Genomic DNA, 27,845 nt, shown 5'->3' on the forward strand with positions numbered 1-27,845 from the left:
ACACAGACTGAAATCTGTACCATGGACAGCCACATGACATTTAGCAACATTGATTGGACTAAATTTTTTGGGGTATATTTTAAGTTAGTTTTCAGTGTATTAAACTAAGCATGTATAGCCTTGTTCATTTTATGATGTTTAATTTGAAATTGTACTGGAATAGCAGAGGCAGTGCTCCTGTTGTTTTTATGCTGACTTGTGGTAACTGGTTTTAAATCAGTAGTTATTAAGTAAACTGTTGAAAACATGAACTTGCTTGACCATGCTGCAGGTGAAATAACTGTTACATGCAATATTTGCTTTGTGGACTTCACCACTCTGGTTTTGTGATTAAACAAAGGTGTGGTTGAATTTATTCTGCCAGTGTGGCTTCCCAGGTAGCACAAAACGTCTGGCCCACATCTGGCCTGATTCCGGCATGCCAGATCTAAAACTGCTGGCCCGGGTCTGGCAGCCGGATCCTGCCCGAGTCTGAAATGAATGTCGGTACAGACTAGGCCTGAGTCATTCGGGCCAGATCTGGCAGCCTGAACTGAGCCAAAGCTGCCATGTTAGGGCCAGAATCGTCCCAGGAATGGCCCAAATATACTTGATTTTACCCCCCCACACACACACCACTGCAAAAAAATATATGAATATTAAAATATGTGGAGAGGTGTGCAAAAATAATGTGACATTAAGGAGACGTTTTTATCCAAAGCGACAGTATGTTGGCATGCATTCATTTTCCGTTCGTGGACCCAGGAATCGAACCCACAATCATGACGTTTCGGGCGCCATGGTTTTTTCCATTGACAGCTATGGTCTTTGTTTATTTTGGCTAAAGACTAACTTTGTAAGTTTAATAGGCTATTGGAATAATTCAACATGCATGGTTGTAGGCTGCATCACTCCTTCAGCCTAGGTAGCAGATTATCAAATGGAAGATATAGGCCTATGTTTTGGGAAAATACAATTATTCTATGTCTTAGGATACAACACAGTGCAATGAGAAATGTATTATTGTTAGTACACAATTATTGTCTAGGCTGTAAACTGCAGTGATGTAGGCTAATATGAATAACCGCTCAAACGTCCTTTTGTGTTTCATGCGGAAATAAAGCCCTGATTATACAACCATTTGGAACAGTTTTGGCTTTATTCTCGACAGTTTACAAGGTCCAGAAAATTTCATTAGGCCACTCATATGGTGTATTTTGTCAGGATGTATCAACGTTTACAGATAGGCTATAGCCTATTTTTCTATGATAGGCCTATGACACTGAGATGTGCTGTCTGTCGTAGACAGTGGTGTAAAGTACTTAAGTAAAAGTACTTTAAAAGTATTAATTAATTAGTTTTTTGGGGTATCTGTACTTTACTATTTATATTTTTGACTACTTTTACTTCACTACATTGCTCATGAAAATAATGTACTTTTTACTCCGTACATTTTCCCTGACACCCAAAAGTACTCGTTACATTTTGAATGCATAGCAGGACAGGACAATGGTCCATTTGCACACTTATCAAGAGAACATCCCTACTGCCTCTTATCTGGTGGCCTCACTAAACACACGTTTCATTTGTAAATTATATCTGAGTGTTGGAGTGTGCCCCTGGCTATCAGTAAATGTAAATAACAAGAAAATGTTGCTGTCTGGTTCGTTTAATATAAGGAATTTGAAATGATTTAATGCTTAAGTATATTTTAGCAATTACATTTACTTTTGATACTTAAGTATATTTAAAACCAAATACTTTTAGACTTACTCAAGTAGTATTTTACTTGGTGACTTTCACTTTTACTTGAGTCATCATCGGTTCCTCTTTTTGTGTTGTCCGTTGTATGTTTCCTTTTACTCAACTATGACAATTTGCAACTTTTTCCACCACTGGTCGTGGATCATGTATCCCAAGTCATCCTATAATTAACATTGCCACCAGCATATGCCTAAAAATCGCTAATGCCATTATATTAAACCAGGATTGGCCGAATGACTGAAATTAATAGAATTGTGAGTGGGGTTCGGGAAAAAATCTGTAGTAAAATCTAATTAATTTATAGTAGAGATTATCTAGGGTCATTCTCCATCTAATAGTATAATAGGCCGAATTTTTGCTTGCAAATTCGAGCTGAAATTATTACATTAATTTGTTTTTTTTGTATTATTCCATCACCTGCCGAATAGAAAATCTCATATGGCTCTCCTGAAAAAAGTAATTGCGTTGTTTGCTCAGCATATCTATCACAGATTGTGATATGGCATTTTTTTCGTGGCTTGCCGTCGCTTGTGATTTTACACATGCACCGCTGCTGCTAGAGACCTTCTGAAAACAATGGCCTTGTTTATTCTCGTCACCTTTTGAGATCTACTTGTTTCGTGCAAGATATTGTGTGTAAATGGTGAATATAACTTTTTTTTTGTGGATTTAAACTTGTTCCGCCACTGTGTGACTGTTGTCTATTTGTTGTCACGGCCTTATTGTATTTCACGGTGGCGTATGAATGAATGGGTTGTAGAGCAAACAACGCAATTATCATAACAGGTTGTAATAGCTTTTTTTATTGGCTTGGCTTTCTCAGTGATTTTACCCATGAACCGCTAGTGTTTCTGCAACGTGATGGAGTTGTCTCTTTTGCTGATAGTTCCAAACTTCTCTCAGATACATATTTCCACTGACGCTGAGTTTTGGTGTGATTCTATTGGCGTAGGGAAGGTGAAAGTAAACTTGAGGGGAACATGGTTGCTTTCATGCAAATACAAGGGACAACACAAAAAGAGGAACCGATGTAAAATGAGAAACAAGACATTGTTCAACCAATTGTGAGAGTTGATTCACACCGAGACGAGATTGGCAAAACGGACTACTGTAGTTCCGAAATATATGATTATTGATAGAGATTTCTGAACTAGATGAGAGCGGTCGGTTTGTCTCTTCTTCCACTGAAAACTATTGAACGACTTCTGGTCTCATCGAAAACATCGTCGGAATCGGTAAAGAGGCAGGCGTTTGTAAGTTTTGAGATAAAGATACAGTAGTCTCATTTACGTGGACGAAGAAATTCATCTCAGGGTATTCCGGAAGCAGCTGAATAGAACGCAGGTAAATGGGTGCGCTTTCAGTCACTCATTTAAGTGAGCGATACATTCGGATAATAGGCTATAGCAGTTGACCGATATTTAGGCCTATTCGTTATGTTGTAATGTGCTTGTTTAATTGTTATAGCTTTTAACTAGGCTACGTACAGTCCAATCATACAAATATTTTTTCACAGGATTTGTATACCGCCAGTCACTGTAAACATCACCAAGTGAAAGTTGTAACCATAGCATTAAGAATTAGAATACTAGAATGGACATGAACGTTATGATCATATAAAGGTCAGCCATTTTGGTCAAGTTGGTCAACCATGGTTTGCCAGTGCTGTGATTAGATATTGTGTAAAATAATGTATTTGAACAATTTATCTGCACTGTATGTTTGTTAGCTAGCTATAGCAAGCCGGTTTTAGAGGAATGGTTCCATTAATGGGTCAAATGAACTGCTAATATTCCAACATTCCATTCAAACAATGCAATCAATCCAAAGCCTAACGGACTAAACTCCACTTCCGCTATCCATGGCCATACACCTGCCAAAATTAATTGATGACAGGACTTAGACAAGTTGTAAATGCAACAAGTACTCATATTGTATCATATAATAGCACTCACAGCTTTACAAGAAAACTGAGACATTTCAGATCTGTTTACATATATTTTAGAGGCTATTTATAAAGAAAATAGGTATAAACCCTGTATAAACTGTATGTATAATTAAATGACTATTTTATGTTGACAATAATTATATTACACAATTTCTAAAATATTACATGCATTTTATTTTCATGTATAAGTAAAATCAGGATTATGCCTCTACTGTCATTCATTCCAATTAGACTGTTTGGGATTCTTCCCTGACCAATATGGCTGCCATTTTCATCCCATTCTGGAACTTTGAGGATCTATGAAATCCCTTCTAGTAATTTAACAGGATATCTATGGTTGGAACAATGTGTCTTCTGTAGTGTGTTCTGTCATCACAGCCACTCAAGGCGTGACTGGCACGCTTGACTCTGGATGACCACTGTTACAAGTTTATTCCAAAATGTTTTGAGAACTGTGAAAAGTAAGGTCAATAACCATTAGCTGTTTCTTTTCTTCCCTACAAAAAAACAATATTGTTTGAAGACAGACTAGAGATGGGTGACTGGAATCTCAGCATTGGGACTTTGAGTGAAGGAGCTCAGAGCAGGTTAGCTGACATGCTGGATAATGCCAAATGTGGATGGAGACAACTTGCCAAAGTTGTCACTGAGGAACCTCGATTCCGCTGCAGGTGAGACTTTGAAATGAAACACTCAATGTTAATAGCATTGTCTCATAATCATTAGAGCTATGATGTTGATAACTGAGTCCGTACCCCATATTCTTTACAGAATAATTTGTCATCTATACCGAATGATAACACTCAATCTGTAACTTTTTTTAATGGCGATGTTGTGAAGCTGTGGAGTCTTAATGATGGTATAAAGCCATACAGAGAGAATGTCGATGTTTAGCCTGACCTGTTAGTGGTTTGTCACCATTTATTGACAGTGAGAATGAGATGACCAGCTGTTCGCTCCAGGTGCTCAGCCCGACAGGCAGCCCCAGCCGCTACCTCCTAGAGAGGCTGTCTGAGCGCTCCTGCACCCTGGGCTTCCTGCTGCACTGCCTGAAGAAGATGGAGCACCATGAAGCTGCGCAGTACCTCACTGCTAACGGTCAGTCTTAACCTCTGCCTGTCTGTCTCTCTCTCTGAAATATATGATATCTGCTCTATTTTAGCAACACTACAGGTGTCCTCTGTCACCTTACTTGGTACCTCAGTCACTGTGCGTGTGTATATGTGTGTGTGTAGTGATGGAGCGGTTTCAGATCACAGTGCAGCCCCAGGCCCAGCATGCTACAGAGGGAGGCAGGGTTGTGCTGGTCTGTAAGGCTATTGGTCCTGCTGCTATGGGCTACCAGTGGTTCAAAGGCAAAGAAGAGGTCAGTCCATTGCATATTACAGTGATTATACACTGAGTATACAAAACATTAAGAACACCTTCTCTTTCCCTGACAGATTGACCAGATGAACACAGGTGAAAGCTATGATCCCTTATTTATGTCCCTTGTTAAATACACTTCAATCAGTGTAGGTGAAGGGAAGGAGACAGGTTAAAGGAGGATTTTTAAGCCTTGAGACAATTGAGACATGGATTGTGTAGGTGTGCCATTCAGACGGTGAATGGGCAATACAAAATATTTAAGTGCCTTTGAACGAGGTATGGTAGTAGGTGCCAGGCGCACCCGTTTGTGTCAAGAACTGCAACGCTGCTAAGTTATTCACGCTCAACCGTTTCCAGTCTGTATCAAGAATGGTCCGCCACCCAAAGGACATCCAGCCAACTTGTTTAAGGGGTGGGGGGTGCAACTCAATATTGGGAAAGTGTTCCTAATGTTTGGTATACTCACTGTGTGCCCACATACAGTGTAAAGTGTATGAGTGAGATAATATATTCTCTCTTTAGGTGCTGGGTGGAAGTGGTCCAGAGCTGCTCCTTTGCCCTTTAACCCCAACCCACCAGGGACACTACATCTGCCGGGTCAACCATGGAGAGAACTTCGTCTTCTCCCAGTGGGCACATGTCCGCATTGTCAGGTCAGCTGGCTCCAGCACAGGTAACTCAATTCAACTATATTTTCAAATATAGTTCAATCAGTAGAACTAATGTAGTCAATGCAACGATGGTATTAGAAGATTGTCTTGGCATTTAGGCTCTGCCTTTCCTGAATTCATCACATTGACTTCACCTTGCATTTTTTTTGTGTCATAACCATTAGGCCCCTTGGTTGTGTTTCAGGTGTCAGTAGCAGCTTCTTCCCTCCCTCAGTGAGTGGAGTGCGTATTGTCCGTCAGCCCCGGCCCCAGGTAGTAGCTGAGGGGGACTCCTTGTGTCTGGACTGCTTTGCTGAGGCCAACCCTCCTCCTCAGTACCAGTGGTACCACAATAAACAACTAATGCCAACAGGCAAGATAAGCACCCTGAGGGTCAGTGCCATTTTGGGTCCCCTGAATATATGATTACTTATTTTTTATTTTTTTACTCTATGTTTAAAAAGCCTGTATCATAATTATAGGTCCAATTATGTCAGACATCTTGGGACTTGTATGTGTCTGTTCATTTGCTGTATATGATTGTCATGTTTGGAGTTGTTATGTGTTGTGGTTGTCTGCAGATACTGTGTGTGACCACAGCAGATCGAGGAATGTACAGCTGCAGGGTGTTCAACCTGTACCATGAGGTGTGGAGCGACCAGGTTCATGTCAAAATAGGTGAGAGTGGTGCATCTGCAATGATTGTATTGTCTGTTATTTCTGTTCTGTGGTCAGAATTGTACGACGTATTTTGTATGTTTCCTTTTTAGTGTTGGCTTAGTTGTGAGGATTCGTGCAGAAGTGGTTCCATGAATATGTTTTGATTGTCCCAGAAAGCACATGACACAGTGCTTTGACTGACTTCCTTGTTTGTGTTTTTTGTAGACCCTGGTTCCTCCATTGATGCCTCCTGGGGAGAAATAGACCCTGGTACAGACATGATAGTATTTTAACCAACTTCACTTTTTTTCTACTCCGTGTCGCACCAATGTTTTTGGGTGGTAATGTGATTAATTCATAACAATGTCATAAACAATGTTTTACAGCTGCCACACCTAGCCCTGCCAGGCAGATAAGTAAATTATATGGTAAGTGCAGTAAACAACATGGCCATCTAAAAGAAGATGCAGTGTCGAAAAAAAGCTTTATAAACATAAATGACTGTATATGATTGTCCATTTGAATAACATTAATAACAGAATGTTTGTGATATGTACCCTTTTTCCTCATACCTTAATTTCCTCTTGTTTTTCAAAGCCACGGACAAAGTGGCTCTTCTGATGGGCAACATGAACTACCTGCACCACAGGCCTCTGCGAGCGCCCATGGCTGACGTGCACGAGATGACCAACCTGCTGCGTCAGCTGGACTTCAAGGTGGTTTCTCTGCTGGACCTCAACTGGCAGGAGATGCACAGCGCTGTAACTGAGTTCCTACTGCTGCTCGACCGCGGCGTCTATGGTCAGTTTAGTTACTATAAGAAATCATAGCAGTTAAATAGTAATATTATTTGCATTGTCCAGCTGTGTCTAATAGTGCCGATCCCTTTCCCGTTCCTCCTCTCCCGTCATGTTCCAGGGCTTCTGTACTTTGCGGGTCATGGTTATGAGAACTATGGGAACAGTTTCATGGTGCCCATTGATGCCCCGGCTTCTTATACCTCAGAGAACTGCCTGTGGGTGCAGGATGTGCTACAGCGGATGCAGGAGCGAGAGACGAGCCTCAATGTATTTCTATTGGACATGTGTCGCAAAAGGTACAGTTCTCAGCATCAACTATGTGATTGGGCTCTATGATAATGTAATAATGATTTTGCTGTTATGTTGTAAATTAATTAATATCTGTACTAAACTTGTACTGTTTTAGAAACTTGAACGACGGCGTCCCTCCACAGCCAGGGCAACTGAAAGTGACCGCAAACATAGTGTTTGGTTATGCCACGTGAGTTGCTTCTCTGCCAACTTAAAGTACCTCTTTCACTCATACACGTATCACAGAATGTGTTATATTAATCTCTGATTATGTCTAGGTGTGTGGATGCAGAGGCCTTTGAGGTGAATAAAGACGACCTCTCCAATGGAATCTTCATCAATTTCCTCAAACAGAGAGTCATGGACGACGAGAAGGTCACTGTCATGCTGGACAGGGTGGCCGAAGGTATGACTAATGAAGTTTTAAAAAACTAAAACATATTTTGAAGTATTGTGACACTTGATATTGTGAATATCAATCTTTACAAATGACTGTTATTGTAGTTTCTCTGTTTTGTTCATGTATCTGTACAGACATGGGTCGGTGTGAGATCACACGAGGGCGGCAGGCTCTAGAGTTACGCAGTAATCTTTCTGAGCGACGTGCACTCACTGACCGCATCCAGAGCTCTGGCTGCCCAGAGACTACCTCGGCACGCAACCTGCAGTGGGCCATAGCACATGGTGAGACCTTTGGCTTATTCACCATGCATTTTTCAATCAAGGTACATTAGTGGAGTGACCGACTGGGTTTTGAACCAGGTCATATGTGTTACATTATCCGTCAGAGCTAAATCCAATGCATTAGCTCTGGGAGCTGATATGCGTTTTCTGGTAGACGTAAGTAAGCACTGCATGACGGCTTCAATAAGCATTAGCTGTCTCTTTCCAGTTCTTCCAAAGAGCCGTAACCTGCAGTTTGACTGTGGCGTGACGGTGCAGCTGGGCTTCGCAGCAGAATTCTCCAACGTCATGATCATCTACACCCGAATATTGGAGAAACCCAAGGAAATTGCGTCCTGCTCGGCCCATCTCACAGACTTCACTGAGGTTAGCTTCTCCATTGTCACAATGTCTAGACTTCAACTGCAGCACAGTCAGGGTTGGTGACTCTTTATTAAACATTTCACAGTAATAAACTCATCAAAAAAAGAAACGTCCCTTTTCAGGACCCTGTCTTTCAAAGAGAATTTGTAAAAATCCAAATAACTTCACAGATCTTCATTGTAAAGGGTTTAAACACTGTTTCCCATGCTTGTTCAATGAACCATAAACAATAATCTGCGTGAACGTGCCTTAGGCATGCTGCAAGGAGGCATGAGGACTGCAGATATGGCCAGGGCAATAAATTGCAATGTCCATACTGTGAGATGCCTAAGACAGAGCTACAGGGAGACAGGACGGACAGCTGATTGTCCTCGCAGTGGCAGACCATGTGTAACAACACTTGCACAGGATCGGTACATCCGAACATCACACCTGCGGGACAGGTACAGGATGGCAACAACTGCCCGAGTTACACCAGGAACGTACAATCCCTCCATCAGTGCTCAGACTGTTCGCAATAGGCTGAGAGAGGCTGGACTGAGGGCTTGTAGGCCTGTTGTAAGGCAGGTCCTCACCAGACATCACCGGCAACAACGTCTCCTATGGGCTCAAACCCACCGTCGCTGGACCAGGCAGGTCTGACAAAAAGTGCTCTTCACTGACGAGTCGCGGTTTTGTCTCACCAGGGGTGATGGTCGGATTTGTGTTTATCGTCGAAGGAATGAGCATTACACCAAGACCTGTACTGTGGAGCGGGACCGATTTGGAGGTGGAGAGTCCGTCATGGTCTGGGGCGGTGTGTCACAGCATCATCGGACTGAGCTTGTTGTCATTGCAGGCAATCTCAACACTGCGTTACAGGGAAGACATCCTCCTCCCTCATGTTGTACCCTTTCTGCAGGCTCATCCTGACATGACCCTCCAGCATGACAATGCCACCAGCCATACTGCTCATTCTGCGTGTCATTTCCTGCAAGACAGGAATGTCAGTGTTCTGCCATGGCCAGGGAAGAGCCCGGATTTCAATATCATTGAGAACGTCTGGGACCTGTTGGATCGGAGAGTGAGGGTTAGGGCCATTCCCCCCAGAAATGTCCGGGAACTTGCAGGTGCCTTGGTGGAAGAGTGGGGAAACATCTCACAGCAAGCAGCAAGAACTGGCAAATCTGGTGCAGTCCATGAGGAGGAGATGCACTGCAGTACTTAATGCAGCTAGGTGGCCACACCAGATGCTGACTGTTACTTTTGATTTTGACCCCCCCTTTGTTCAGGGACACATTATTCCATTTATGCTAGTCACATGTCTGTGGAACTTGTTCAGTTTATGTCTCAGTTGTTGAATCTTATGTTCATACAAATATTGACACATGTTAAGTTTGCTGAAAATATACGCAGTTGACAGTGAGAGGACCTTTCTTTTTTTGCTGAGTTGATGTTTCTGTCATGTGGACATGCAATCATACTTGTTCCTGTTTCCAATTGTGTTCTGTATGATGGCAGGGTTTGGATATGGATCTGAAGATGAGTAATCAGGAGAACCTCCTAGATGCAGGGAGTTTACTGCCAATGGAGATTCTCCTGCCTGCAGAGCTTCCAGGCCTCTATACCCGCCTGAAGGGACTGCAGAGACTTAAGGTCAGGGTTCATTTTACACATTGACTCTCATGGATGCTCCAAAACAGTGGGACCAGTGTTGGTATTCGAACTCTAAATCAGATATCATTGTTACCAGTTTTGTTTGGGGATACGGGAGTGCCCAGAAACGCTGTAAGAACCTTGCTCAAGGTGATTGTGAATCCCTTCTCTGTGTAGGCCGTTGAGTTATGTGAATATCACCATTTTCTGAGCTTTGACGCATCTGCCTTTGTTTGTTCTCATTACAGAAGGAGTTGACATTCACTGTGTGCCTTCAGTATAAGTATACAAACTTGGATGAGGAGGTCCATGAGAGGCAAACTGTCACTGTGGGCAAACCACTGGTATCCAAACTCAATCTCCACGAACCTCGGCTTCCCCGCTCCTACTCGGCCTCCTCCTCATTCGACCTTCACTCCTTCAGCCATTCCTCCTCCTTCCCAGAGGGCTCTGGGCCAAGCTTCCCTACCTCAGAGACTTCCTCCATTGGCTCAGCCTCCACCACCTGGTCATATTACTCACAGCCAGGAGTGTCTGCCACCCCATCTTCCCCCGGGACGTTAAATCTACCTGTGGAGGATGACAGTCCAGAGTTGTTTGATTCTGACGCCCCTCAGCCTCTCACCACAAGCAAAAGCCTGCCTCATGGTCAAGTAGAGGACCTCACATATCGGTTCAGTAACATGCACAACTTCCATTCATGTTAGTCATGTCAATTTGCAGTGTTGTAAGCCGTGCAACCCATTGTGTTTTGTCTACAGACGTACACATTAACTTATAGTGCAACTTACTTTACAACAAATTGATCCCATGACCTGCATTGTTTATATGTTAAAGAATATGTAGAGAATAACTGATGTAATCAAAATTTTTTAGCTCATGTAATGGTTGTTTGTCTTAATGTTATGAAAATATAGTGCCTGAAAGCATAACCATTTGGGCATGCTGTTAATACATTTCTTTCACATCTTTCACATGGTGGATTTAACTTTTTTTTAAACAGACATAAATTTCTTATAAAAATGTGTTTGAACATTTTGATTCTGGCCCCTCAAATATTGTACGCAAAAGACAACTCATTTGCAGTGTAAGGGATGTCAAATGTTTGGACATGTAAAAAGTGTCTGCAGACGGAAGGTGCCGAGATGTGGAACGTGTGGGGGGGAAATCCGTTTGATAGAGACTGTATAGCAGAAGAGAATTGCAAAGGAATAAAGTGTTGTAACTGTGGTGATGAGGCAATATCCTTGGAATGCCCAAATATGGTGGTGGAGGTGGCCAAAATCAGGGCAGTTCAGTCCGTCTTTTATGCGGAAGGTGCTATAAAGGGTAGAAATAGCAAAAGGTCCGACACAGCAACAAGCAGCGATGCCTGCGTGTCACCTGCAGGATCCAGACATTCTTCAAGTAAAGAAAGTGGACGTTGTGTCATTTATAGCAATGGTGATAAATGGAACTACAGAAGTAAAAATAAGTCAAGAAAGATCGACATTGATCCTGCAGCTGAACTCTTTCAAGGATTAAAGGATTTTACATCTGAGGAGTGGCAGTGCCTTCGGAAAGTATTCAGACCCCTTGACTTTTTCCACATTTTCTTACGTTACAACCTTATTCTAAAATGGATAAAATAGTTTTTTCCCTCCATCAATCTACACACAATACCCCATAATGTCAAAGCAAAAAATGGTTATGAAATGTTTGCTGAATCGATAAAAAATAAAAAACATATCACATTTACATAGGTATTCAGACTGTTTACTCAGTACTTTGTTGAAGCACCTTTGGCAGCGATTACAGCCTCGAGTCTTCTTGGGTATGACGCTACAAGCTTGGCACACCTGTATTTGGGGAGTTTCTCCCATTCTTTTCTGCAGATCCTCTCAAGCTCTGTCAGGTTGTATGGGGAACGTTGCTACACAGCTACTTTCATGTCTCTCCAGAGATGTTCGATCGGGTTCAAGTCCGGGCTCTGGCTGGTCCACTCAAGGACATTCAGAGACTTGTCCCGACGGAACTCCTGCGTTATTTTGGCAGTATGTCCAGCCAGCCTCACAACCGCAGACCACGTGTTTGACGTCGTGTGTGCATTTTATCGATGGCAATTTGAATGCACAGAGATACTGTGATGAGATCCTGAGGCCCATTGTTGTGCAATTCATCCACCCCCACCACCTCATGTTTCAGCATGATAATGCATGGCCCCATGTCGCAAGGATCTGTGCACAATCACTGGAAGCTGAAAATGTCCCATTTCTTCCATGGCCTGCATACTCACCAAACATGTCACACATTGAGCATGTTAGGAATGCTCTGGGTAGACATGTATGACAGCGTGTTCCAGTTCCCGCCAATATCCGGCAACTTCGCACAGCCATTGAAGAGGAGTGGGACAACATTCCACAGGCCACAATCAACAGCCTGATCAACTCTATGTGAAGGAGACGTGTTGTGCTGCATAAGGCAAATAAATGGTGGTCACACTGGTTTTATGATTCACACCACTACTTTTTTTAAAGGTATCTATTCCCAGTCATGTGAAATCAATAGATTAGGCTTAATTTATTTATTTCCACTGACTGATTTCCTTATGTGAACTGTAACTCAGTAAAATCTTAGATATTGTTTCGTTCATATTTTTGTTCAGTGTGTTCAGGGAAAATTAACACGAATCCACACAAACTACTCAATATATAAAAAATATTTAAAAAATGTATGTGTAGTTTGTGTGGAGTCATGTATATTTTCGCTTCCCCGTATGGAATTTACTTTTCTCTTGTATATTTTTTGCACCCCCGTTCAGTTGGTGGCAACAATACACCACCAACTTCTGCGTGTAGCGCGACATAAAACTCAAAGAAGCAGAACAAGTGCACGTTTAGGCGTTCACAATTATAAGAACACTGCCCCTTTTCACAAACTGTTTTCAGATGACATATGCGCAGTGGAGTTCCATGTACATAGTGCGCCATTTTGTGACAGTAGGCCGCTTGTTTCGTGCAAGAGATTAGTTAACCTGTGCTTGCAAACAAAATAACGTTTTCTCAGTGTAATCATGGCTGAAAACTATTCGACGGGAGAAGCAGGGGGCGTTGAGATTCCTGAGGGAGAAATTCGTAAATTGTCGGAGCTGAGAGTCATCGACTTGAAAGCAGAATTAAAAAGACGAAATCTGGACGCCACTGGCATCAAGAGTACGCTGACAGAGAGGCTGAAAAAGGTAACGTTAGCCATGCTAACTAGTAGCTAGTTAGATGTGCTTATGCATCATGATAATTCACAAATGAACTGGAACCAGTGTCACGTCATTAGTTAGTTGCATGATATATATAACCACTAGAATTTGCTAGCTAACTAAGTTTTATATATGTCAAATAAATGAAGCTAACGTCAGCTAGCCATGGCCTTGCGTAGCCGAACGGCAAGGCCTTTGTGAGCGGGCGTGTTAGCCACATGGTGCCCTTTCCCAAACCTCTCCTCGGGCACCCCCGCTCCGTATTCCAGAACTAACTAGTTTAGCATACACGATTCAACAAATTAAAGCCTTAGTGATTAGTTGACCATTTGAATCCGATGTGTTAGTACTAAAATACATAGAATAGGTTTAATGCTTGTAGGCACTGGAGGAAAGGTTAGGGAAACACTACTCCAAGGCCTGCAAGCTGGCTTGTCAGATGTTTATGTAAGTGATAATGTTCACCAACTAGCACTGTGTTGTAGCTGACCACATATCCGTGTGTTTGATAATAGTCGAGTTGGCTAAACTGAAACCAGATATAACGTAGTTAGCTAGCCAGGTAACTATAGTATTTCCTTATGTAATTTCTCCACAGGCGATTGAAGAAGAGGGTGGAAACCCAGATGAGATGGTGGTTGTTCTCGATGCAACTCCTAAGGCGGCACTGGCTAAACGAACCTCCAAAGGTATGTTTAGGGAGTGAGAGCAATGTCGTAATTAAGCAATAATGTCTTGGAGTAAATTGATATTAGGGACTTAAATATTCGTTTTTAACACCACTTTTCTCCCCAATTTTGTTATCTTTAATTGCGATCCAATTACGATCTTGTCTGCAGGGAAAAGACAGGAGAATGATGAATCAGAGGACTGCACCATTGAGGAAGATTCGGGTGATGGCCAGGTGAGCATCTACCATCGTTTTTATCTAATGCAATCACTATGCACTCCCTGGATAACAATCTATTAATAAATTCACCTTCCATAATTCCATTCAAGGATGACAACATGCAGGACATGGACATCCTGGATATGAATGTGCTTGATGAGGCTGAGAATGACAACAGTATGCCGGCAGAGGAGGAGTATGACACAGATGAAGTCCTGAACTCTCCGTCGGATGAAGTCAACCCCGAGATCCTGGCTGACGAAGAGGCCACAAACGAAGATGAACACAATGGAATCTCTGGCTCTCTTGAGCTGATGAGTGAAGCCAAACCTGAAGAGGTGAGACAAACTCGCTGCTGTTGTGGCACAGTCATATCTAATGAAAACAAAATTCTCCCACTTTTTTTTCTATGGAGGCACAGCCTGAATTAGCAGACGTTTAAGAGAAGAAAGAGTTAAAGTTTAAATAAAATGCAAACACATTTCATTATCATTTGTGTTTAGTTGGAAGGAAAATAGACTGTAAAATCCCATTTGTGCTAGGAGCCATGTTACACAAGATACATTTTCCTTTTATTCCTTTAGGTTCAAGAGAAGGATCTGAAGCCCAAAGACTCAAAGGAAGAAATAGGTACTGTTGAAAAGGGGTTGGAAGTTGATATGAATGCACACTATCTTTTTGCAGTGTTAAATCCGGTATGCAAGTCGTTTTAGATTAACATTCTTGCCTGTGGTTGGTCAGGAAGAGACTGGAAATCCAAAGAAAATTGCTGACTGTGTGTTGATGCTTGTTAACTGGAATTGCTAAACACTGATATATGAATCTGTCTGTTTTGGGCACCCTCCTATTATTAAAACAGAACTGGTTAACAATCTGAAGCACAAAGTCAGTAATTAAAGGTTTAGTTGTTGCAGTTAGCACGCAGTGTTTTTAGCTTGCCACGCAAAGACCAAGAAGAGAAGACTGAGGCCCATCATTTGAAACCAACCATTCAAAAGCCTTTTTAGGACTTGACTAATATTCTCACTGGAGATGAGACTAATGGACTTGTTATACAAACCAAAAGAATTCTGAATTCGCTGTCACTTACCAGATTATGGACACTCATGAAGTCAGCAATTGCATGAAGATGGACCTTCATGGAGCCTCTGCTGATCTTTTGGCTTTCTTCAGATCAAATCTTTTTCTGCCTAGGGATCAGGTGAACTGAAATGGTCGACTTGAATGAGGAGTTAGGCTGCTTGGTCAGTCTCTTTGGTTTTTCCAGTCTCTTGTTACGTGTGTATCTGTGTATACGTAGTTCAATGACAGCGGAGGGCCACGTCCTTTTCCAGCCTTGCCAGTTCCACGTTAACCATTGCTGTGTTTCAGAAGTAATTAAACTCTGTGCCATTCTATTCCTGTTAAATCCGTAGAAACTGATAAAGTAGCCGGGTCTTGTTTATCTGAGCCGCTAAATGAAGAGCGCCAGGAGCCACCGACAGAAGATCAAGCCACCATCGGGGACAAGGTCAATGTTGCCGAGGAAGACAATTTGGAGCCTGAACTGTCGACTAGCGACATGGACGTTGCTAAGCTAACTGCGAGTGAAATGAAAGACACTGGCGACACACAAAATGTCCCCGACGAGGCAGATGACGCTGAAAGCGAGAGCGCTCAGGCTGTTAGCGTAAGCGAGCAGGGCGCGGGTGAAACCGAAAGCGCTGTTGATTCGGAAATGGTCTCTAAGGCTGAGGGTGAGGAGAAGACTGAAGAGAATGCTGCAGAATCAACGACAGTGAAAGAGTCCTCTTCTGTTGAGGGTGATGATCAGAAAAAGAGGTTTGTTGTTTTCTGTCTACTAGAACAATGGCTATCTCTGTTGCATTGGGTCCTTTTTGTAGCAAGTTTTGGTGCTCTTCTGGATGTAAAATGGTCTGCATTTGTGTCAAGTTATCATTTTGTCATTTCCCACCCCTACCTCACCTCTTTACCTTCATAAAGTAATGTATTGGGAGTTTCTTTGGCCATGTAAGGCTGCCTTGTAACATTGACACCCACCCAAATCACTGTAGTGTTGTATATGCTGGGGTAATTACTATGTGCACAGGGTAAGTATGATTAATCTGGATGAGCCCCCTCCCCCAGGTCTTCTCACTTCCAGATATTAATTGTGTGTTCTCTTTGTCTTTAGTTCTGATGAGGATAAAGGTAGCAAGCCTGACTCAAAAGATGAAAAGGGTAAGTGTAAACATTGTTCATTCTGTAATTGTGATGTGCCCATTGTAGGAAATTGCAAAAGACTTGCTCACACCTGAATGAGGTGCTGAATCAGCTCTGATGAATGTCTGTACATTTGGCTCATGTTTGTCTGTTCTGAAAGGCCCTGCAGGTAGTGCTCCAGCTAGTAGTGGCAGAAACCTGTGGGTTAGCGGCCTCTCCTCCAACACCAGAGCAACTGATCTAAAGACTCTGTTCAGCAAGCACGGAAAGGTCAGTATCCTGAGGGGGGAAAATAAGTACTTTTTTGGTATATATGTTCATGCAAGAATGTAATTGAACAAGATGTAGGTGTGAAATGGTACTGTACTTTTGGACCTTCCCTGCCCATGAATTAAATGTTCTATCCTTCTCCGTCTCAACATCAGGTTGTTGGCGCTAAAGTGGTGACTAACGCCCGGAGCCCTGGGGCTCGCTGCTATGGTTTTGTCACCATGTGTTCCACAGAGGAGGCCACCAAGTGTATCAGCCACCTGAACAGGACCGAGCTCCATGGTAGAATGATCTCTGTGGAGAGGGTGAGGGTCATTATCTACCATTTTCTATATTAGTGGCCTCTGCTCTAAACTTGTAGTTTTGTCAAATGTTGGGATGCCTTCATTCAGAGAAGTGAGGATTGACCATGCCAACCTGCATGCATTTTGCGTGCCATGTACGCCATTTGAGGTCAAAATAAGCTGGATCGAAAAACTCCCCTTAAATAGGCTTTTATTTGGCATATTGTGGTTTTTCACTTAATAGGGATAGGCGTCCCGCTAGCGGGACACCTGGGAACAACATCCGGTGACATCGGAGGGTGCAATTCAAATAAATAATCATAATATTAAACATGCATGAACATACTTGTATTTTATATAATTTTAAAGCTTTAAATTCTTGTTAATCTAACTGCGTTGTCCGATTTACAATAGGCTTTACAGCGAAAGCATTGAATAAAGACTGACATCTAGTGGAAGCCATAGGAATTGCAATCTGGGAGCCAGAATTACATAGGACCCATAGCTTTCCATTGTAAAAGCCTGGGACCTAAAAAAAACCATTCTGGTTGGTATTTCTTCGGATTTTCGCCTGCCATATCAGTTCTGTTATAGTCTCAGACATTATTTTAACAGTTTTAGAAACTTCAAAGTGTTTTCTATCCAATGCTACCAATTATATGCATATCCTGGCTTCTGGGCCTGAGTAACAGGCAGTTTACTTTGGGCACGTCAGTCAGGTGGAAATTCAGGAAACTAGACCCTATTCCTAACAAGTTTTAACTGTCTAAAGTTGGAGCTGAGCAAATCAGACGATTTGGGCAAGGATAAAATGATCTCTAGCTCTCCGCTCTGGCATGCCCTGTAGTCTTAATACTAAACTCAGCAAAAAAAGAAATGTCCCTTTTTCAGGACCCTGTCTTTCAAAGATAATTTGTAAAAATCCTTCACAGCTCTTCATTGTAAAGGGTTTAAACACTGTTTCCCATGCTTGTTCAATGAACCATAAACAATTAATGAACATGCACCTGTAGAACGGTCGTTAAGACACTAACCGCTTACAGACGGTAGGCAATTAAGGTCAGTTCTGGAAACTTAGGACACTAAAGAGGCCTTTCTACTGACTCTGATAAACACCAAAATGAAGATGCCCAAGGTCCCTGCTCATCTGCATGAACGTGCCTTAGGCATGCTGCAAGGAGGCATGAGGACTGCAGATATGGCCAGGGCAATAAATTGCAATGTCCGTACTGTGAGATGCCTAAGACGGCGCTACAGGGAGACAGGACGGACAGCTGATTATCCTCGCAGTGGCAGACCATGTGTAACACCTGCACAGGATCGGTACATCCGAACATCACACCTGCTGGACAGGTACAGGATGGCAACAACTGCCCGAGTTACACCAGGAATGCACAATCCCTCCATCAGTGCTCAGACTGTACGCAGTAGACTGAGAGAGGCTGGACTGAGGGCTTATAGGCCTGTAAGGCAGGTCCTCACCAGACATCACTGGCAACAACGTCGCCTATGGGCACAAATCCACCGTCGCTGGACCAGACAGGACTGGCAAAAAGTGCTCTTCAATGACGAGTCACAGTTTTGTCTCACCCGGGGTGACGGTCGGATTCTCGTTTATCGTTGAAGGAATAAGCGTTACACCGAGTGATTTGGAGGCGGAGGGTCCGTCATGGTCTGGGGCGTTGTCACACCATCAGACTGCACTTGCAGGCAATCTCAACGCTGTGCGTTACAGCGAAGACATCCTCCCTCATGTGGTACCCTTCCTTTAGGCTCATCCTGACATAACTCTCCAGCATGACAATGCCACTAGCCATACTGCTCATTCTATGTGTGATTTCCTACAAAACAGGAATGTCAGTGTTCTGCCATGGCCAGCGAAGAGCCTGGATTTCAATCCCGTTGAGCACTTCTGGGACCTGTTGGATCAGAGGGGCGCTAGGGCCATTCCCCTGAAACCAGCTCATATAGGCCTAGTTTCATATTCCAAATAGCCTACATCAATCTAGACTACTACATTGCATCCAGTAATTGAATTATTCTGAATTTTCTCCACAAATTAAATTTAAGATGATGCAAGTTTACATTTTCACTAGACTATACACATACAATGATTTGAATAAATAATACCTCAATTTCATTGACCACCTCAATTTCATTTAGTATCAAACACAAGACTTCTGTGTTGGCTACAATGTTTATCATTTAAAACCCTATTCAGACGGGACTAGCATTATTAGAGAACGTTGGTTATGTATTTATAACCCCAGAATGTCCGTTACGCCAGAGGACGATTCAGACAGGATTCTTTTTTCCCAAAATGCTCCCTATAATTATTTTTCTCAATAAATTGACAGTTATGACGGAAGCCTGGAAGTTCTTTTTTTCTAGGCTTGTCCAGGCGACAACAGGCTACACTGATAACCCAAGTTTCTTTAACCTCTCTGGGATAGGTGGGACATTAGCATCCCACCTGGCCAAAATCCAGTGAAAATGCAGAGCGCCAAATTCAAATAAATTACTATAAAAATTAAACTTTCATGAAATCACACATGCAATACACCAAATTAAAGCTACACTTGTGAATCCAGCCAATGTGTCAGATTTCAAAAAGGCTTTACGGCGAAAGCAAACGATGCTATTATCTGAGGATAGCGCCCCAGCAAACAAACGCAGACAATCATATTTCAACCCTCCAGGCGCGACACAAAACGCAGAAATAAAGATATAATTCATGCCTTACTTTTGACGAGCTTCTTCTGTTGGCACTCAATATGTCCCATAAACATCAAAAATGGTCCTTTTGTTCGATTAATTTTGTCTATATATAACCAAAATGTCCATTTATTTGGCGCGTTTGATGCAGAAAAACACCGGTTCCAACTCGCGCAACATGACTACAAAATTTCTCATAAGCTTTGTCCAAACATTTCAAAGTACTTTCCTAATACAACTATGTATTTTTTAACGGGACATACTGTGTTCAAAATCGGAGGAAAACAAAGTGGAGAGTGCTTTTCAGGTCACGCGCTTCTAACAAAGATTACACTTCCCTCTACCCTCATTCTGAACAGTGCTACTTCATTTCTCAAAGGAAAAACCTCAAATTTCTAAAGACTGTTGACATTAGTGGAAGCGATAGGAAATGCAAGAAAGTCGCTTAGAAATCTGGATTCCCAATGAAAAACCATTGAAAAGAGTGACTCCCCCCCAAAAAATTCTGATTGGTTTATCCTATGGGTTTCGCCTGCCAAATAAGTTATGTTATACTCGCAGACATGATTCAAACAGTTTTAGAAAACACTCAGAAGTTTCTATCAAAATCTATTAATAATATGCATATCTTCGCTTCTGGGCCTGAGTAGCAGGCAGTTTACTTTGGACACGCTTTTCATCCGGACGTCAAATACCGCCCCCTATCCCAAAGAAGTTAAACCATCTTTGCTATAGTGTCGTTATAATATTTGAATTGTGAAAGTATGATCATTAGACGTCATTAGACGTCCTAAATGCCCCCCAGCCTAAACAACGCTGTTGTGGAAATTCCTACACAGGGACACTCAAAGTCAATCTTAAATGAATCATTGTTTATTGTCAGTGCACTGGAGAGGTTCTATCAAACTTGATGCACCATAGTGAATGTCTGTCAGGAGCTCTAACGGGACAGTCCCATTTAGTTCTCTTTTATATATGATAGGCAAGCCATATTTGCATGATTTTAGCTTATTCATAATTAATTCATTTAATGTTTGCTTCATTCATGTGACCGACCAATACTTCACGAGCTTCTGGGTTTACTGCCAAATTGCAGACACTGAACGAATCCTCACTATCAATCAGTCACTAGCATGAACACATAAATTGGTTTATAGACTAGCACCAACATAACATTTTCCATCACAGCTCACATTTGATCAAATCAGTTAATGATTTCTTGCTCAAACCGTGAGCAACGCCTATCAAACTCGAACATTTCTCTCAAAACACAGGGATGCCGATTCGCAAAGGGCTTTTATTATCAGAGGAGGTTATTATAGTTGGAAATGTTACTCTCCTGCCATGGGAAAAAAATAAATAATTTAGGACGTGACTGAAATTTTACTTTTTGTGCTTGTGCACATAATTACATTACCCGACCTCCCCTAGTAAAACTAATCCCATCTGAATAGGGCTTAAAGTATACATTTAAATGTATTTAATTGTAAAAATGTGTACATTAAAACATTTTCTAGTTAGCTACTGAAAAGCATCCAATTACCAAGTAAGTCTAGCATACCATTCCTGCTTAGGCAGTCTCTGCCAACATCATTATTAGGCAAAAAAAAGTGCATTTGATGTTGGGAAGTGTGGGATTTGCACGCGTACCAATTTTGGAGCTGGAGATTCTGCTGCCACCCTGAAGTGGTACTCGTAAAAAATCTTCATGGTTGGCAAGTCTGACATTTTTATAATCCAACCTCTGTTCCAGGCTAAGAACGAGCCTGCTGGGAAGAAGCCTGCTGACAAGAGCGATGCTAAGTCTGACACCGACAGGAGACACTCCTCAGACTCCAAGTAAGCTCTGAGAACATGTCAATGTCATTACACATTAAGCTATGTACTTATTGTATGTCATCAGATACTAGATTCATGTTTTTAACCATTTTCTCTATCCAGGTCCGATGCCAACAAAGATGAAATGGCTGAAGGTGAAGTCGGAAAAGATGGCAAACGTAATGAGAGGACAGTGGTGATGGACAAGTCCAAGGGAGAGCCTGTCATCAGCGTGAAAGCCAAAAGCAAAGACCGGGTAAGCTACCCAAACGCTGACATCTATGCTCCATCTATTGAACTTTCACCTCAAACTTTTGTGGTAAAAATGGTTACGCTACATGAGCTTTTGTCTTGTTCAAAACAGAGCACCAAGAGTCGCGACCGCAAGTCCCCAAGCAAAGAGAAGGACATCCTGTCGTTTGACCAGATCAAGGAGCAGCGTGAGCGGGAGAGACGGAGGCAGCGGGAGAGGGAGGTTAGGGAGGTGGACAGACGCAGGCACTCTGGGTGAGGAGTTGCAATAGCTGCACGACATTTCACCTCAAAGCTAAGAATGAAGCCAGCTTGTACACTGTTAGCTTGTTACAGCAGTTAGAAAGCTTTGAAATGAGACTGGTCATTCAAAGTGATTCCACTAAATATCTCCTATGCTTTCTGTTTGGTCCAGGGAGCGCGGCAGTGGCCCAGACCGTAGCAGCGTGGACAACCGCACAGAGCGTGAGCGTATCCGCCTGTTCCGGGAGAAGGAGGAGCGCGAGCGCCTCCTGCGGAAAAGAAACTGGCTGGAGGTGGAGAAGGAGCGGCTGAACTTTGACCGCATGGAGCGCGAGTTCCTGGAGCGTGAGCGTCAGCGTGTGGAGTACGAGCGCCGGCGTGAGCAGGAGAGGATCCAGCGGGAGAGGGATGAGCTCCGCAGGCAGCAGGAGCAGCTGCGCTTCGAGCAGGACCGCCGCCCCCTCAAGAGGCCCTATGCCGACTTGGACAACAGGTACACACTTCATCCACGTCTGCCACCCTTTCACCCCTCTCCACAGCATCAGTACCCCTGTGAGTTACCAGGTCTCTTATCATAGAATAGATGGCTGGATATGGCCACATAACAACCTCAGCCTTACTATAGATCTTCAGTGTGCAAGACTGTCATCTAAAGACATGCATGGTTTGAGAATATTTTATTGCGACTGACAAAGACCTGCTGCTTGTAGGAAAGACGACTGGCAGGAGAAGAGGCTGGCTATGGATGACCGCTATGGAGGGCGCTCAGACTTCGGTCGCCAGGAGCGCTACCAAGACATTGACCACAGGGACCGCGGTCGCTACCAGGACGATGCCGTCATTGACAGGTACAGAGTAGACTACAGTTATTTGCAGTGAGCTGACACCAGCTGTCATGACTGTTTATGACATCTGTTATGTAGGTCTTATGATGGGAGGGCTTCAAATATTTTATTCCTGTTTCTGCATCACTTGAATTGATGCTTATATTTATACTTAACCTCTACTTCCTCAGAAACCCGGGTCCGGGAGCACCCCCCACCACCCCCACCAGTAAAAAAGCTGACTAGCATAGCTAGCATAGCGTCACAAGTAAATAGTAGCATCTAAATATCATTAAATCACAAGTCCAAGACACCAGATGAAAGATACACATCTTGGTAATCAAGCCATCATTTCTGATTTTTAAAATGTTTTACAGGGAAGACACAATATGTAAATCTATTAGCTAACCACGTTAGCAAAAGACACTTTTTTTTTTATTCCACCAGTTTTTGACTCCATCAGTAGCTATCACAAATTCGACCAAATAAAGATATAAATAGCCACTAACCAAGAAACAACCTCATCAGACGACAGTCTGATAACATATTTATTGTATAGCATAGGTTTTGTTAGAAAAATGTGCATATTTCAGGTATAAATCATAGTTTACCATTGCAGCCACCATCACAACTCGACTAGAATAACTACAGAGAGCAACGTGTATTACCTAATTACTCATCATAAAACATTTCTTAAAAATACACAGTGTACAGCAATTGAAAGACACAGATCTTGTGAATCCAGACAATATTTCAGATTTTCTAAGTGTTTTACAGCGAAAACACAATATAGCGTTATATTAGCTTAGCACAGTAGCAAACCAAACAACAGCATTGATTCCAGCCAAACATAGCGATAACGTATTCACCACCAAAAATATTAATTTTCACTAACCTTCTCAGAATTCTTCAGATGACAGTCCTGTAACATCATATTACACAATGCATATAGAGTTTGTTCGAAAATGTGCATATTTAGCGGCACATATCGTGCTTATACAATGAGAAAAGTTGCCAAGCTGCCCAGAAAAATGTCGGTCGCCATCTTGGAGAGTCACCTAGTCTAATCAATAAATAATCATAAACTTGACTAAAAAATACAGGGTGGACAGCAATTGAAAGACAAATTAGTTCTTAATGCAATCGCTGAATTACATTTTTAAAATTAACCTTACTGCGCAATACTGGGTGCAATACAGGGTGCGATAGCGCAACGCTACACGGAAAATAATGGCGTCTTATACATTTTACTTTTTCAACAGAACAACGAATTATCAGCATAAATAGTACTTACTATTAGCTGAACTCCCATCAGAATCTTGGGAAAGGTGTCCGTTGGCCAAAAGAATCGTTGCTGGGTTGGAGAATGTTTCCTTCGACGTTGCAATTAGCAGTACACAATGGCATTCGAGAGAGAGATACCCAACTTCCTACAACGCCAGAAAATGAAATGCCCGAAAATCGCAATATACTGACATAAACTGATATAAATCGGTTTAAAATAACAAGATTATGATGTCTTTAAAGCCTATATCGAATAAAAACAGAGCCGGATATATCTAGTTTCTAAAACCAGAGCTTCTAAAAAGACATTCCAAGACCCTCTCTGCGTCAGCGCGAAGGTCCAAAAGGGTGGACACCTCGGTTCCAATCAATTTATCAACTTTCTGAACTACGTAGAGACTCCATTTCAACTCTCCCTATTCGCTAACAACCAGGGGAAGGCGTATGCAGTGCATCTCAACCAATAGAAGACAGTCAGGGTTATCTACAGGTCTGGGAACAGCAAGCAGATTTCACCATTTTCAAATCCTCATAGGAGAATTGCTCTAAGTCGAGTTCTGTTTCACTTACAAACATAATTCAAACGGTTTTAGAAACTAGAGTGTTTTCTATCCAATAGTAATAATAATATGCATATTGTACGAGCAAGAATTGAGTACGAGGCAGTTTAATTTGGCTACGAATTTGTGCTATGTCGAAATGGCACCCCCCTAGTGGCAAGAATTAAGTAAAAAGCCGTTTTAATGGCCAACTGAATGGTGGTGAATTTGTAGTTGTATGCCACACACTTCGGTCAATAATCAATGTTTGTGTTTAGTAATGTTTAATGTAATCTTTCCTGTAGGAGGGACACTTCACGGGCTGTAGTTGCAGACAGGGATAGCACGGTAAGAGACATGGCCTCATGCAATCTACACACAATGCCCCATAATGACAAAGCGAAAACAGGTTTTTAGATTTGTTTTGCAAATTTAATATTTAAAAAATGTGTATGTGTATCGCGCTCGCTCTCTGCTATGAGACTTGAAATTAAGCTCAGGTGTGCATCCTGTTTCCATTGATCATCCTTGATGTTTCTACAATTTGATTGGAGTCCACCTGTGGTAAATTAAATTGATTGAATGTGATTTGGAATGGCACACACCTGTCTATACAAGGTCCCACATTTGACAGTGCATGTCAGAGCAAAAACCAAGTCGTGAGGTCGAAGGAATTGTCCGTAGCGCTCCGGGACAGGATTGTGTCGAAGCACAGATCTGGGGAAGGGTACCAAATAATTTCTGCAGTACTCAAGGTCCCCAAGAACACAGTGGCCTCCATCTTCCATTTAAAAATGTTTGGAACCGCCAAGACTCTTCCTAGAGCTGGCCGCCCGGCCAAACCTAGCAATCGGGGGAGAAGGTCCTTGATCAGGGAGGTGACCAAGAACCCGATGGTCACTGACAGTGCTCTAGAGTTCCTCTATGGAGATGGGAGAATCTTCTGGCAGGACAACCATCTCTGCAGCACTCCACCATCAGGCCTTTACGCTAGAGTGGCCAGACAGAAGCCACTCCTCAGTAAACTCCGCTTGGAGTTTGCCAAAAGGCACCTAAAGACTCTGACCATGAGGAACAAGATTCTCTGGTCTGATGAAACCAAGATTGAACTCTTTTGCCTGTATGCCAAGCATCACTTCTGGAGGAAACCTGGCACCATCCCTACGGTTAAGCATGGTGGTGGCAGCATCATACTGTGGGGATGTTTTTCAACGGCAGGGACTGGGAAACTAGTCAGGATCGAGGGAAAGATGAACGGAGCAAAGTACAGATCTTAGTTGAAAACCTATTCCAGAGCGCTCAGGACGTTTCACTTTCCAACGACAATGACCCTAAGCACACAGCCAAGACAACACCGGAGTGGCTTTGGGACCAGTCTCTGAATATCCTTGAGTGGCCCAGCCAGAGCCTGTACTTGAACTCTATCAACCATCTCTTGAGAGACATGAAAGTAGCTGTGTAGCAACGTTCCCCATACAACCTGACAACACTTGATAGGATCTGCAGAGCAGAATGGGAGAAACTCCGCAAATACAGTTGTGCCAAGATTGTGGTGTCATACCCAAGAAGACTCGAGGCTGTAATTGCTGCCAAAGGTGCTTCAACAAAGTACTGAATAAAGGGTCTGAATACTTAGGTAAATGTGATATTTCTGTTTTATTTTTTTATAATCAATTAGCAAAAATGTCTAAACTGGTTTTTGCTTTGTCATTATGGGGTATTGTGTGACGATTGTCTCCCCTCAATTTAATACATTTTAGAATAAGGCTGTAATGTAACAAAATGTGGATGAAGTCGAGGTCTGAATACTTTCCCAAAGGCACTGTATGCTATTAGGCACCAAATATGAGTTGTTGATCATGTCGTACTACTGTTTTACAGCATTTGGTGCCGTTTAAAATAAATGTGTTGCGATTGTTTTTAATTGTGCTTCCCTCACCAGCACTTCTCGGACCGTACCGAGAGGCACGGGAGGGACACCTGGACCGCAGCAGGAAGTTATGACAAGCGTACTATTAATCCAAGGTTAGTTTGATTTTAGATGGTTTTGTCAATTTTAATTTACCACTCACCAGATGGATGCCACGGTGTGCTTTGAGCTGCTCATCACTGTCTGATTTCTTTCAGGGAGGGCCGTGACTGGGACAGAACCTGGCAAACCGGTCGAGACGGGGGCATCCCAGGCCAAAGTCACATGGGGGCACGGGGAGGAATGGCAAGGTAAGCTCAAATATATGTATGTGTATGGCAATATTGACTATGTTTTTGAGACATCCGCCAATGTAGGATTTGGAAATGTGGGACCAGTAAGTGCGAAATCCTTTAGCAATTCTGGTCCTTATGGTGTCTTGTTTTCTGACCCCCAGTCGTGGAGGAGGCTACATGACAACAGGGACCTCCCAGTCTCTCTCTGGAGCTCTGAATCGTCAGAATCAGATGATGCAGGGTGGCGGGGCCTTCGGTCGCCGCTACTGAGGTCTGAACACCCTTGTTCTCAGTCACATGTTTAGATGTATTGTGAAACTGTCTGCAGCATGTATATTGCTCACAAAAGCTTTGTGAATTCAATGTTGCTTTTATAGACCCTTTGACTTTTCTTCCTCCTTTTAAAATTTAAGATTGCAATTGAATTTAACTGAACATCTGAGTTTTAAATGTCTGATCAGATCATTCATAGTTTTTTCACTCAATTACCTTTTTTTTTTTCAAATAGAAAATTGATAAATTCCGTTCAATTTGAGTGTTTTCTATGTGGTTGAATCTTGGTAAGAAATGCTCAGGAATGCGTCTGCTTAAACTTGGTTGCGGAAAAGTACGAACACAATGGTTATGATTGCATTTCAGGCTTAATTTCAATTACTGTCAAATGTGGCATTGTCTTAGTGGTAATGTACAAAAATCTTTTAAGAATTTGTATGGATAATAGGAAACGATTAACCGCGTTTGATTCAACTGCAGTTGTACAATACCACCACTGGATGGCACCAGATGGCTATTTTTCTGTGAGATGAAAATGCTGCCTAATAAAGTTTTCTTTTTGCAGGCCAAGGGCAAACATTTTTTATTTACTTTCTCATTATCGTTTTTAAGAGCTATGTTTTGCAATCAACTATTAACACAGGTTTGGTTTGTGGTAGATATAACTCTCCAC

The 27,845-nt window shown here is 42.4% G+C and overlaps 2 protein-coding genes across 2 annotated transcripts; both read left to right on the forward strand.

Moving 5' to 3' along the window:
- The first annotated feature begins 2,770 nt into the window (after window positions 1-2,770).
- LOC120054440 (mucosa-associated lymphoid tissue lymphoma translocation protein 1 homolog) lies at window positions 2,771-11,755 on the forward strand. Its single transcript, XM_039001859.1, has 17 exons — window positions 2,771-3,087; window positions 4,215-4,362; window positions 4,623-4,789; window positions 4,927-5,057; window positions 5,582-5,732; window positions 5,915-6,102; window positions 6,291-6,387; window positions 6,595-6,639; window positions 6,756-6,797; window positions 6,967-7,170; window positions 7,288-7,465; window positions 7,576-7,650; window positions 7,739-7,866; window positions 7,995-8,144; window positions 8,353-8,510; window positions 10,008-10,142; window positions 10,391-11,755. Exons 2-17 carry the CDS (start codon window positions 4,226-4,228, stop codon window positions 10,847-10,849), a joined length of 2,445 nt encoding a protein of 814 aa, XP_038857787.1. The 5' UTR covers window positions 2,771-3,087; window positions 4,215-4,225; the 3' UTR covers window positions 10,850-11,755.
- Window positions 11,756-13,073: 1,318 nt separating this feature from the next.
- Window positions 13,074-27,742, forward strand: LOC120054725 (scaffold attachment factor B2-like). Its single transcript, XM_039002277.1, has 18 exons — window positions 13,074-13,359; window positions 13,973-14,063; window positions 14,214-14,278; window positions 14,374-14,601; window positions 14,848-14,893; window positions 15,679-16,084; window positions 16,437-16,483; window positions 16,626-16,735; window positions 16,891-17,040; window positions 21,488-21,573; window positions 21,676-21,808; window positions 21,917-22,059; window positions 22,220-22,540; window positions 22,758-22,895; window positions 25,000-25,042; window positions 26,637-26,719; window positions 26,822-26,914; window positions 27,061-27,742. Exons 1-18 carry the CDS (start codon window positions 13,195-13,197, stop codon window positions 27,167-27,169), a joined length of 2,457 nt encoding a protein of 818 aa, XP_038858205.1. The 5' UTR covers window positions 13,074-13,194; the 3' UTR covers window positions 27,170-27,742.
- Window positions 27,743-27,845: the final 103 nt, after the last annotated feature.

This window comes from Salvelinus namaycush, chromosome 10 (assembly GCF_016432855.1).
Source record: "Salvelinus namaycush isolate Seneca chromosome 10, SaNama_1.0, whole genome shotgun sequence".
In the NCBI taxonomy this organism is placed as follows: Eukaryota; Metazoa; Chordata; class Actinopteri; order Salmoniformes; family Salmonidae; genus Salvelinus; species Salvelinus namaycush.

Coding starts and splice junctions, on each gene's coding strand:
- LOC120054725 (XM_039002277.1), top strand. CDS start 13,195: ATGGCTGAAAACTATTCGACGGGAGAAGCAGGGGGCGTTGAGATTCCT. Junction 16,484..16,625: donor TGACTCAAAAGATGAAAAGG/GTAAGTGTAAAC, acceptor CTGTTCTGAAAG/GCCCTGCAGGTAGTGCTCCA. Junction 21,574..21,675: donor AGACACTCCTCAGACTCCAA/GTAAGCTCTGAG, acceptor TTCTCTATCCAG/GTCCGATGCCAACAAAGATG.
- LOC120054440 (XM_039001859.1), top strand. CDS start 4,226: ATGGGTGACTGGAATCTCAGCATTGGGACTTTGAGTGAAGGAGCTCAG. Junction 6,388..6,594: donor CCAGGTTCATGTCAAAATAG/GTGAGAGTGGTG, acceptor TGTTTTTTGTAG/ACCCTGGTTCCTCCATTGAT. Junction 10,143..10,390: donor AGGGACTGCAGAGACTTAAG/GTCAGGGTTCAT, acceptor TTCTCATTACAG/AAGGAGTTGACATTCACTGT.